The 11,575-nt window shown below is 39.6% G+C and overlaps 1 protein-coding gene across 1 annotated transcript; it reads right to left on the bottom strand.

The window, feature by feature from the left end:
- Positions 1-820: 820 nt before the first annotated feature.
- On the bottom strand, positions 821-10,333 carry LOC141757606 (guanine nucleotide-binding protein subunit alpha-14-like). Its single transcript, XM_074618192.1, has 7 exons — positions 9,311-10,333; positions 4,734-4,918; positions 3,574-3,728; positions 3,245-3,373; positions 2,642-2,771; positions 2,372-2,525; positions 821-2,247 (listed from the first exon to the last, which is right to left on the bottom strand). The coding sequence occupies exons 1-7, from the start codon at positions 9,429-9,431 to the stop codon at positions 2,057-2,059; spliced, it is 1,065 nt and encodes a 354-aa protein (XP_074474293.1). The 5' UTR covers positions 9,432-10,333; the 3' UTR covers positions 821-2,056.
- Between the last annotated feature and the right edge of the window lie 1,242 nt (positions 10,334-11,575).

Raw genomic sequence — 11,575 nt, forward strand, 5'->3', positions numbered from 1 at the left:
AACAGCTCCCTGCACAGCAGCTTCCTCAGGCAGTGCAACTGAATGGAGATATAGGAGGTGTTTGTGTGTCATTATTATCGTCGACTGGAGGGGATAAACTGGTGTAGGCGCCGTTGTGTTATTACTACCAGTAATGTGGGCTGCTGTTAATGCCTGACAGGAGATTTGTGAGGCTGACTGTGCAGCTACAACATTATATTAGCCCTTAGGGTACAAAAAAGCAATAATCAGAAACGAGAACATTGTCAGCTTCGTGGGCTGATAATATTCACACACTTTACCACATGCTGGGAAGAAAATAGAGACGGATCCAAAGCAAATATCTGATGCTTACCATTCCCCTTAACTTCAAATGTGTCCTTTTATACTCTATATTAGCACTGAACTTTTCAACCCTTAAACAAGCACACTACTGTACACTGTAGCCACAAAGCAGATAAAATCAACAGTACCTATACAGACTCTCCTTCCATGTGGAAACAGGTTTTGTTCTCTCCACAGGTCGAACTCGACTCGTTTCACTTACCACTGTTCAGTCCCAACAGCAAGACAGGAAGACCAGCCTGTCAGACCTTTGCACATTGTTGACCATTGTTTTAGTACAAAGGTTGTTCAGAGCATGCCAATCAGTGTGACCACGCCTGGAGCTCCAGCATACGGCAGACACGGTCCAAAAACAGCTTTTGGTTAATCAGCGCCAAGCAGCTGCTGTCATACATCACGAAATGGATTGGGAAATTTCTGTTTTTTTTTTTCATATACTTATTTTTTAATGTCAATAAAATGTTCTGTGCAAAGTGACAAGACAGATACGGAACAGTTATTTTGAAAATTGCATTTTTTATATTTACATTTTAGTGAAAGGTGATTTCATAGGCTAAATGTTGCACACATAAAAAGCATAAATATAAACGAAGGCACTCTAGTTCCCTGCAGGCTATTGTTTCACTTCCTCCTCCCAGAGCTGTAAGGCAGGCTGAGTTGCATTCTTAGTAGATGAGACTTCGTCGAACCAGTTTGATACCATTTACTAATTGTCTATAAAACAGCAATGGTATTAAGGGAACACCTCAGTGACAGTTCAGTACCATTAAAAGTCCTATTGATAACATTTTTATGTAGACGAATATTTTCTTAAAAGTAAAACAGCCACAGAGCTTTTAGATAGGTGCAGAATAAAATTATGGCTTAAAAAATATTATGATTGTGAATTCATCATTTAAAAAAAAAAACGTTGGCGGGTCCAAAATGAATGTTTTGTTTATCTCTGTGAAAGATATACGACATTCGGTTCCCACTTCTAACAAGGCTTGTGAGCCAATATTATAACAACGTTGGTATCACGTGGTATCTTTGTGTCGTCAGTGATGTAGTTGCCAGTTAAGAGTGGGAAAAATGGATAAATAGTGATAATAAGGAGGCTGCCTCTGCCATGCCTGGCCGCACTGACACATGTGTCTCCATCAGGCTGCAGAATAAGTGAATATATACCGTGACAACTGACGTTAGAACATATTAGCTGTCTTATTGTGCCTTCAAATGAAACTCGTGAGCTTGTGTTTACAACATGGGAAGTCGTGTACACAAAAGCTTGGCGTTCAAGTGGTCAAGTCGCGAGAACATCGCTGCTAAGCAATGGCAATATCAACGTTACTGTTGGACTCTTCTCGCGAACTCGGTAAACACGACCCCATTTGAAGGCACCATTAGCTTAATCGTCCGAACAACAATAATAAAAAATTTAGGAGGCAGAACGCAACATCTAGTGGCTGAATGTTATCAATGTTATCAATAGCACCTTTAACTGACATTACAGTTGACCATTTCTCTCCTGTAGCAATAGAAAATATGCTTTTCTACCACTTGGTGAAATGGTGCAAACTGTCTGTGTTACAGAGCTGAGATAAAGGTCCCTTACCTGACACCGCTGCCTCTCTTCGAAGTCTTTGAACAGGCTGCAACGGACAGCAAATAACAGATAAAAAAGTCCATAAAACATGTTACTGTTTAACCAGGCTCCTTGTTCCTGAAAAGTGAAACCATCACTTTGTCCTCCTTATCCGAGGTTGAACTTCTCGAGGTTCTCTTTGAAGAGTGTATCTTTGACGGCTTTGAAGACGACCCGGATGTTGTCCGTGTCCGTGGCACAGGTGTAGTGTTTGTAAAGGGACTTGGGATGCCCGCTGTGCTTCTCCTGGTACATTTGCAAGATGAACTGTCTCGCAGATTTAGCATCACACTGAGGGCCTGCGGAGGAGAAGGTGGTCAAAATCAAGAGTTTTTTGAGAAAGTAAAATTCTGATAGATCACTTAATAGTGATCAGCTCTACTCAGAGTACTCAAACAGACACTCAAATAAAATGGTAATTACCAGTGAAGGCTGGGAAGTAGGTCGCCAAATGAGACTTGAGGATTTTCTCCTCTAGCAGGTCTGTTTTGTTGAGGAAGAGGATGGTGGAGGACTCTTGGAACCACGGGTACGAGAGGATGGTCTTAAACAAGGCGAGGCTCTCTCGCAGTCGATTCTGAAGGAGGAGGTGAGAAAAGTCTTAGACAAAAGACTAATTCATGGAAATAATAGTCGTTTTTAATAAATAATCAAATCAGAGTTTTGAAGCACACCGGAAGGTTTTGAGCTTACGTCATTCTCGCTCTCGTAAAGGACTTGATCGTACTCGCTGAGGGCCGCCAGGAATATGATGGAAGTGACATTCTCAAAACAGTGGATCCATTTCTTCCTCTCTGAACGCTGACCACCCACATCCACCATCCTACACACACACATGACCAGTGATTGAATTAAATATAAAAGTTCCTAGACTGTTAAAGGAATAGTTTGCTAATTTGAGAGATATACTTTTTTACCAAGAGTTAGATGAGAAGATGTTAACAATGAAGCTAGAGCTTAGCTTAGCATGAATACTGGAAACAGTAAAAAAGTTGTAATATTACGAGAATAAAGTCGTAACTTTACAAGAAAAAAGTCAGAATATTACGACTTTTTTCTCGTAATGTTATAACTTTATTCTCGAAATCTCAGATTTTTTTTCTCCCTCAATGTGGCCCTAATACTCCGTCGTATAAAACATCATCAGAAACCTGGAAGGATTTGAAGTCAATGCTGGGTGATAAAAAACAAATCAGAGATACAATTCTTCTTTGTGTGTTGTCATAGTTGTCACATTTTTACAAAATTTCCCTTATATTTTTGGCTGTAGCAGGTAATAAAAGTAGAATAGCCTACCTGAAGATGACTTTTGAAAGGTCAAAGGGGTACTCTATGATGCCTGTGGTGGGGACTCGGACCCTCAAGATGTCCTGCAGGGTGGGGATGTATAACTGGGCTGTGATTCTGTCCAAGTCACTCATGTAACTGAAAAGTTAACCACAATGCATCCACAATTAATATCCTGACTGGATAAAAGAGAATGTCATACAGAAATTTGCACTTGTTATATGCACATTAATAAGTTTTATCAGTATGAATCCACACTCTTGAATTTGATTTGATGAATGCAAAATGAAGCACTGCAAAAGCTTTGGTTGAGCCTTGGGTTTATATAAAAGTCTTACTATTTGGCAGAGTCCGATAACTGGAATTCCCTTCTGCGGTCGTAGCATCTTTGAACACCGTGGTCGTTCCACACTCGCCTAATGGCGTCCACCTGCCAAGCCTCAATAGTGGACACCCTGTCTCCCTCTATTTGGCACAGCTTCTGTGCGTGGCTCTGACACACACAAGACAACCACAGGGGATTATTCTAAACACAAACTTGCAATCTTTGACTGACCTATTAATAGACCATTAGGAGGATGACAACTGCAACAGAACTCCATCTACAACTAGGTGGATTTTTGTGGAAATAAACAAAAACTCTGATGTGGTAAAAGACTGAAATATCTCAACAACTATTGGATCGGTCGATATGAAACTTTGTACAGACATTCGCGGTCCCCAAAATATGAATACTAATGACTTTGGTGATCACCTGACTTTTCCTCCAGCGCCACCATGAGGTTGACATTTGTGGTTTTGAGTGAAATGTTTTAAAGGGATAGTTTGGGTGTTTTGAAGAGGGGTTGTATGCGGTGCTTATCCATAGTAGGTGTATTACTTACAATAGATGACGGTCGGCACGCCCCCAGTTTGAAAATTGATATTTTCACCGCTTTATCTTGCCGTCAGACAGCCCTTTCCTTCTCCTTTCTGAACTGAAAGTGAGACTTATCTATGCTCTCTCCAAAGCCAGCAGGCTCAGATGGCAAAAACAGTATAGATACGTTTCTCTTTGGATATCAAGTTTTTTGGACGACCCTTTCTTTTAGGTGGCTAAAATACGTTTGTCTGCCGTCTCCGTCCACAGCAGTATATTGCTTTGCTCCGGTGCGCCTGTCAAAGCTGGGGGCGTCATCTACCGTCATCTACTGTAGGTAATACACTGACTGTGGATAAGTACCTCATACAACCCCACTTCAAAAACACCCAAACTATCCCGTTAATGTCCCTCGAGCACCAGGTCAAAATTTGGTTTGGTTCATGACCTGCAAAACTAAAGACATTCTCATCAATCAGTTTCAGGTGATTATACACTAATGAAAACACAGTCATGAATATTATATTCCATTTCTGCTAATAGATCCCCCGAAATGTTACACACTGTTCCTTTAACCTGTAAGTGACACACTTTATTGGATGCTACATAAACCAGAAGGTAGTCTTTTTTTTTCCTCACAATGTTCTGGTCATCGATGTAGTCGATCTGTAGAGTCTTCATGGCGTGGATCAGCGCCTGGATGGCTGTGATGATGTTCTGAAACACTAGGCGGGTGAAACCTTTCCTGTCAACTTCACTGTATCCATTGCCATGGATGATCCTCATCTGTTTGATGAAAGTGCTCTTCCCACTTTCACCAGTCCCTAGGCAAACCAGATGAATGAGACCGAAGGATGAAAAATGGAATAAGATCAAAGCAATGCCAGAAATAGGACAAGCACTGAAAAAAAAAAAAAATCATCTGAACATCAATCAGTTGCAGCTTAACAGGATTTCGGCAACAAAACAACAACAAAAAAGGCTGTATTCTTAAGAATGCAAGACAATTTTCATAAGTTAAAATTTCATAGATTTTTATAGTTTTTTCCCAGGCTATAGATGCGAGTATGTGTACGTGAGTGGGTGGGTGCATATCTACTTGGTTTCTTCAGGTGTATGCAAGCTGCCAACCTTTCATGTGTTTCTATAAAAACATCCCATTGTAAACACGCTTATATACTCGTTTTTATGTTCTATGTATTTGCACTAAACAACATAAAACCGATGAAGAACAAACACATCAAATGATTAAAACACAGTGGACCAAAATATAAAGGCTGCCCCCTCTTAGTCGATTAGTAAGATTTAAGATTTCTTTAGCCGATTAGTCATTTTTTTTAATGTTTTTTTCATGCTGATTTGACCTAATTTCCAAGAAACTTATGAGCACATCTCTGGCAAACACCAGATTTAAAATGGTGCTTTTGTGTGATTCTTTGTGAAGAAACTCCGTTTTAAAGATCTGTCGCTTAAATCAACTAATCGAGTAGTCGACTAAGAATTTCTTTGGTTGAGGACAGCCCCTAAAAAAAATAAAAATAAATTAGAATTAATAAAAAAGGTACACTGAAGGTCTGTGTTTGATCCGTGCAAGTCAATCAACAGCAATGTGGCCTTGAGCGAAACAGCAGCTTCCTGCCGTCTGGTTATAAATTACTCTCGATAAGAGAGCCTGCTAAGCTCCTAAAACGCCTAAAAATGTTAACCATTACACTGACCTTTAAAAAAGGAGGATATTCCAATCTCCAAACTCAAGTTGAAGTTTAAATTAGCGCTGACCTTTAAACAAAGTCCTTCATGCATTGTTTCCAACAGTCAAGCTCTTGTAAGTGGGCTGTTTTGATAGTTCCGGGAGCAAAAGCATGTGAAGCTGTGATATATTTCATATGACTGGTGTTCACTCATCATCATGGTTGTCAAAATGTGGCTCTGCTGCACTGAATGACACATTTATTCTCTTTTGATATGTCCTGCACTATAACTTGCCTGTTAAATGTATTTTTGCATATGCACAATTCAGACAAAAGCAACAAAACTATAAGAAAACAGCCTGCATGTTTTTTACAATGAATAATTATTACTGGAAATTCTGTCTCTATTATCTCTGCAACAGCACATGAAGCAGGGCTTCACCAACTATTTGAAGAATGCAGAAGGTAACCTGTAACTTCTTTAGAAAGGCACAGTGCAATCAAAAACACATACCAGAGCCTTGCTATCTATCGATCTACATACTTTTGTATTTGCTGGGTTTGTCAGCTCAACCTAACGCATCGGAGCTCAGTCTCACCTGACTTGAGGTCAGTCCACCACTTTGGCCCAGACTGAAATATCTCTAACTTTTGGGTGAACCCCAGGCGATGGCATTTCTGGTTTTAATGAAATGTCTGAACAAATATTGAACGGATTGTCAATCCAGTTTTTGCCTGGAGAACCACTCAACGTCTAAGGAATACTTCACCCACAAAATGACCATCGGTAGATCAAAAACTTTATTTTTCTCAAATGCCTCCACTGCAAACAAAGAGTCAAAAAACAGCTACAACTATGTCAAAAAGCCGTTAACAAACTCTCATACAACTCTTGCAGTATAATCCAAGTCTTGTTTATGCAGTCTTATGCTCAGTATACTTCCCAAACGCATGCATTTTCGCCAAAATCTTACTGCTGCGAGTCCGTGCGTGACACGGTAGTGGAGGAAGTGTTTTAAATATTTTAGAGAAAAATGCATGTGTTTGGGAAGTAGTGAGCATACAACTGGATAGACAAGACTTTAAATTATACTGCGTGAGTTGTTTGAGAGTTTGTAAACACATGTTTTGGCCTCCATTTACTTCAATTCGTCAAGGTTTTACTCCGTTTTCGGATTCTCCGTTCACCGCGGAGGCATGTGAGAAAAGAATTCAAGGTAACTGAGTAATTGATATAGTCTTGGTCATTTTGTGGGTGAAGTATTCCTTTAACGGGGAGTGGTTCTCCAGAGAAAAAAAATGACTTCAATAGTTGTTAAGACATTTCACCAAAACCAGAAATGTCATCGTCTGGGGACCATGATCCATCCAAAAGTTTGAGATATTTCAGTCTGGGCCAAAGTGGTGGACTCACCTCAAGGTAAGTGCCTTTGAGCTCCAATGCAACAGATGTTTTGATATAGTTTTTGTTAAACTTGGCCTCCATTTACTTCAATTCATCAAGGATTTACTCAATTTTCGGCTGTTGTTGGATTCTCCGTTTCACCATGGAGGCATGCTAGAAAAAGTTTTCTTCAAGAAGTAACTGATATACTAATGGTTATTTTGTGGGTGGAGTATTCCTTTAAATCTGTTTATTTTTTACCAGCAGTTTGGGTAATAACAATATCCTGTAGCTGTTGGGCACAGATGTGTTTAATCTCATGTTTTTGTTCAGCTGGCAGACTTTGACATTTGTGCTGTAGAAGAAAATCCACATCCCTCATTGTGAGCGCAGTTACTGTCTTCTTTAAAAGGACAAAATAACTTCCACCATCTACGAGCAAATGAGGACAACAGCACTTGGAAAACAGCCAGTTAGATGGCAGCGGTGCAACACCCTAATCAGCTCCACATGGCTTCAAATTAATGCCATCCGCTTTCACTGCCAAATTCTTTGAGCATGCCTGTTGTTGTTTTTTCCCACACTCCGGGCACTTGACATTGCGAGTGTGAGGTTATCCACCAAGCTGAATGCGATTAACAGACCATTTTAAAACTATTCCATCCAGCCACTGACCTAAACTTGTAGAATAAAGATAAATAACAGCAGCAACCGAGGGATTTATGCATTAATGAAGAATTATATGAATTTCTAAGTTACTCAGTACCACTAAATAAATATACTTTAGCGGGTAGGGCTTTGACCAGTCGCCTCTAGTCTGTACAGCAGGACAGAGGTGAGCGGATGTCGTAGAGGATTTTAAACAGCAGAGATTGCAACTAAAGAAAATTGGAAAACTGACTAAGATGTAGAGCCGCAACAATTAATCAATTAGTTGTCAACTATTAAATTAATCGCCAATTATTTTGATCGTCGATTAATCGGTTTGAGACACTTAAGAAAAAAAAAATCGAAATTCTTTGATTCCAGCTTTTTAAAGTGAATATTTTCTGGTTTCTTTACTCCTCTGTGACAGTAAACTGAATATCTTTGAGTTGTGGACAAAACAAGACATTTGAGGATGTCATCTTGGGCTTTGGGAAACACAAAAAAATTTTTTTTTTTCTATTTTCTGACATTTTATAGACCAAAACATTGTTGTAAAATGCCAATATACAAAATATCTTTTTAACTCTTGAATAACAAAGACAGCTTCTGAACTCCAATATAAATCATGTAGAGCTGCAACGATTAAATGATTAGTTGTCAACTATTAAAGTAATTGCCAACTATTTTGATAATGGATTAATCGGTTTAAGTAATTATTTGAGTCACAATTTAAATTCTCTGATTCCAGCTTCTTAAATGTGAATATTTTCTGCTTTCTTTACTCCTCTATGACAGTAAACTGAATATCTTTGGACAAAACAAGACATTTGATGACGTCATCTTGGGCTTTTGGGAAACACTGACCAACATCGATTAATCGACAGAATAATCAACAATGAAAATAATTGTTAGTTGTAGCCCTACTATGATGGTGAAAGTTTAAATTTAAGTTTAAAATCAGCTCAGAGCTCTGTTGTAAAATGTCCCACTCAGTAGGCTGCATAATGTGGTCACAATTCTTTAAAAAAAATAAATAAATAAGGTATTGTTATTAAAAATGTTTTGTGTTTAAAAAAAATATATATTAACCAATACATAAAATATTTTTTTGTAACAGCTTCTTAACTCCAATATAAGTCATGCAGGCTCCATCACAAACTGTTTTATTTTAACATAAATCACAGTGATAACTGGATTAATCCACATCACAGTCACTTCTATCTTTACAGGCACATTTCTGGAAAATATAAGAAAACGTTTTTGTTTTTTTAAAGTGTTCAACTTAGACACTTTTTAGGTTAAAAAATTAATTATATTTACCTAAAATGTAACATGAAATGTATAACAGCCTATTAAGTCACATTGTGAGCTACATTTAAATGGTATTATCCACATTTTAATATACATTTGTGAGTGTGTGTCTCAGAAGGTGAGCATCTGGTATAGTTAATGATATGCAATAAAAACGTGTGGAAGTTATAATTGTCTCTCACCTAACAGTAGCAGCTTCAGCTCCCTGTGAGACTCTCTCTTATCTCGACGAAGTTGTCTCTCTATTTCTTTGTGAACTCTCAGTTTCTCCACTCTGTCAGCAGGCAGGCAGCACTCGTCCATTGTTGTGAAGTCACAGAGCAGCTTCTTCTAGACAGGGATTTAGTTTAGAAATGGATGGGTTAATGGTTATTTATCTCCTCGGACCTGCTGCTGCCAGGGAAACTTATTATGTCCCGGAACAGGTGTATCTCTTCCTCGTGTAGGATCCAGTTCAGGTGCATTCCACATTCCTGAGGGGAGGCGGTGCTCTGGGCGGACAGGCTGCGGTTGTAGACGGCTCCTGTATATCTGCTTACAGCTGCTCAGGACTCCCACTGGGCCATGAAAGGAAAACTCTGTCCCCAACATATAGAGGAGGAGTACAGGAGGGGAAACAGCCAGGTGCATTGTACCTACAACATCTCTCTTAGTCTACATTAAATGCCTAATGGTTCCATTCATGGACCAATATATAAAAGTGAGATTAAAGGGATAATCCAGCAATTTTTTATTGCACTTCGATAAAGTTGGGGAACTCACAAGAAAGAGTTATTAAAAGTATTCGTCAAATTCGAAGCAGCAGAGGCCAAGATATCTTGACTTTTAGTCCTTAGTATGGGTAAAGATCAAGCCTTCAGGAAGAGAGCCGGTCGTTGATGCCAACTTTCGTAGTGGCCAAATGGCGGTGCTGCAACTTCCGTGTCCGTCACGTGATGCCATTGGGCACAAAAAGACTTTTTGAGACAACAAACTGCGATTTCCTTGACTTAAAAATTTGTTTTAAATTGACAAACATCATGTGTGTGATTCATGGAGCAATTCAAACGGGATAAAGATTTTTTTGCATATAAAAGGTCTGCAAAGTTACAGAGCCCAAAGTCCACGCCAAAGTTAGTTACTCTCTCCCACAGAAACGCTGCTCCTGAACTGCCTGAAACGCCTGCTTGAAGTTCTGCCTTTTCTGTCCGTCAAGTGATGCCATTGGGCCCAAAAAGACTTTTTTCCCATAGACTTACACTGGGAAAGAGACGTCTGTAACTCAGCGGACAATTTTTTCTTAGGTAATTAAACTCCCCAGTACGAACGCTCTAATAGCCCTTATTTAAATCATTAGGTCCTAAAAGTTGTAAAATGCACTAATAACTGAATCCAGAGTTATTTCCCGTCCTTCGTTCATGTGAATGAGACCCAGACCGAGGCTGGAGCGCAAGCCGTGACGACAGCGTGACGTTGGGACCCCGTGACAGAGTCATGTGACCGAGCGGACGCTACTGCGCATGTTCCATGTGCCCAAGTGCCGGGTACTTTTCCAGGCGGAAGTCGAGCCATTTCGTCTTCATGCACCAACGAGCGACTTTCATAGGAATGAACGGGGCCCCGCCTCCAATGCTGTATCCATTTCTCTTAATACATCCATGGTAAAGATCCAAAAACACTTCCTCCTGCATTTCCCATCATGCAACTCAATAGCAGAGTCCATATGAACCACGCCCCCTTCTTGTGGTATGCTGCCTTCAAATGAAACTCATGCGCTTGTGAGTCGTGCACATGGTATGCGTGGCGTTCAAGTGGTCAGAAGCCACAGAGGCTAAATATTTAGCAAGCTAGTAAGGTAGGTAACATAATGCAGGAAATGCAAAGTCATAATGACAGAGGAAAAAGATGAGGCCGTTGGGAATGTCAACATTTTCCTCAAAGATATTTTGTAAGAAAAACAATATACGACTAAAATTACAATATATTAAGTTATTGCTCATTTTCTCAGACTTCTATACAATCAGACTTCTTTTTGCAACCAGAGGAGTCGCCCCCTGCTGGCTGTTAGAAAGAATGCAAGTTTAAGACACTTCAGCATTGGCTTCACTTTTCAGACCCTGAGGTTGCCCACTGGCATCAACCTCTGTATGAAGTGTTAACATTTCTTGTCAATCAACTAACCACAAAGAGACAAAAAACTACCACAAATAAATGCAAAATGACTACAAAGAGACACAAAACAACTACAAAGAGACACATGTTGGTTGTACTCGTTTGGTCATTTTGTGTCACCTGTAGTCTGGGGGTCTTGCTCCTATGTAGGAGGAGTTGGGGCCTTTTACATGTCTGTGTCCAGGGGCCCATTGTCTTATAATCTGTGCGAGGCTGTAGGCTATTTGAAGTTACACATAACAGCTATTTATTGATATTATTTCATACTATAATGTTGTTTATTTGCCACTCCTGTA

This window comes from Sebastes fasciatus, chromosome 19 (genome assembly GCF_043250625.1).
Source record: "Sebastes fasciatus isolate fSebFas1 chromosome 19, fSebFas1.pri, whole genome shotgun sequence".
Lineage (NCBI taxonomy): Eukaryota > Metazoa > Chordata > Actinopteri > Perciformes > Sebastidae > Sebastes > Sebastes fasciatus.

Bases quoted from the DNA above. Each gene is read 5' to 3' on its own strand.
- LOC141757606 (XM_074618192.1), bottom strand. From the start codon at position 9,431: ATGGACGAGTGCTGCCTGCCTGCTGACAGAGTGGAGAAACTGAGAGTT. The intron at 3,729-4,733 runs GTGAGGAAAAAA...TGTGTGTGTCAG, and splicing joins ACATCGATGACCAGAACATT to AGCCACGCACAGAAGCTGTG. The intron at 2,772-3,244 runs GTAGGCTATTCT...GTGTGTGTGTAG, and splicing joins CTTTCAAAAGTCATCTTCAG to GATGGTGGATGTGGGTGGTC.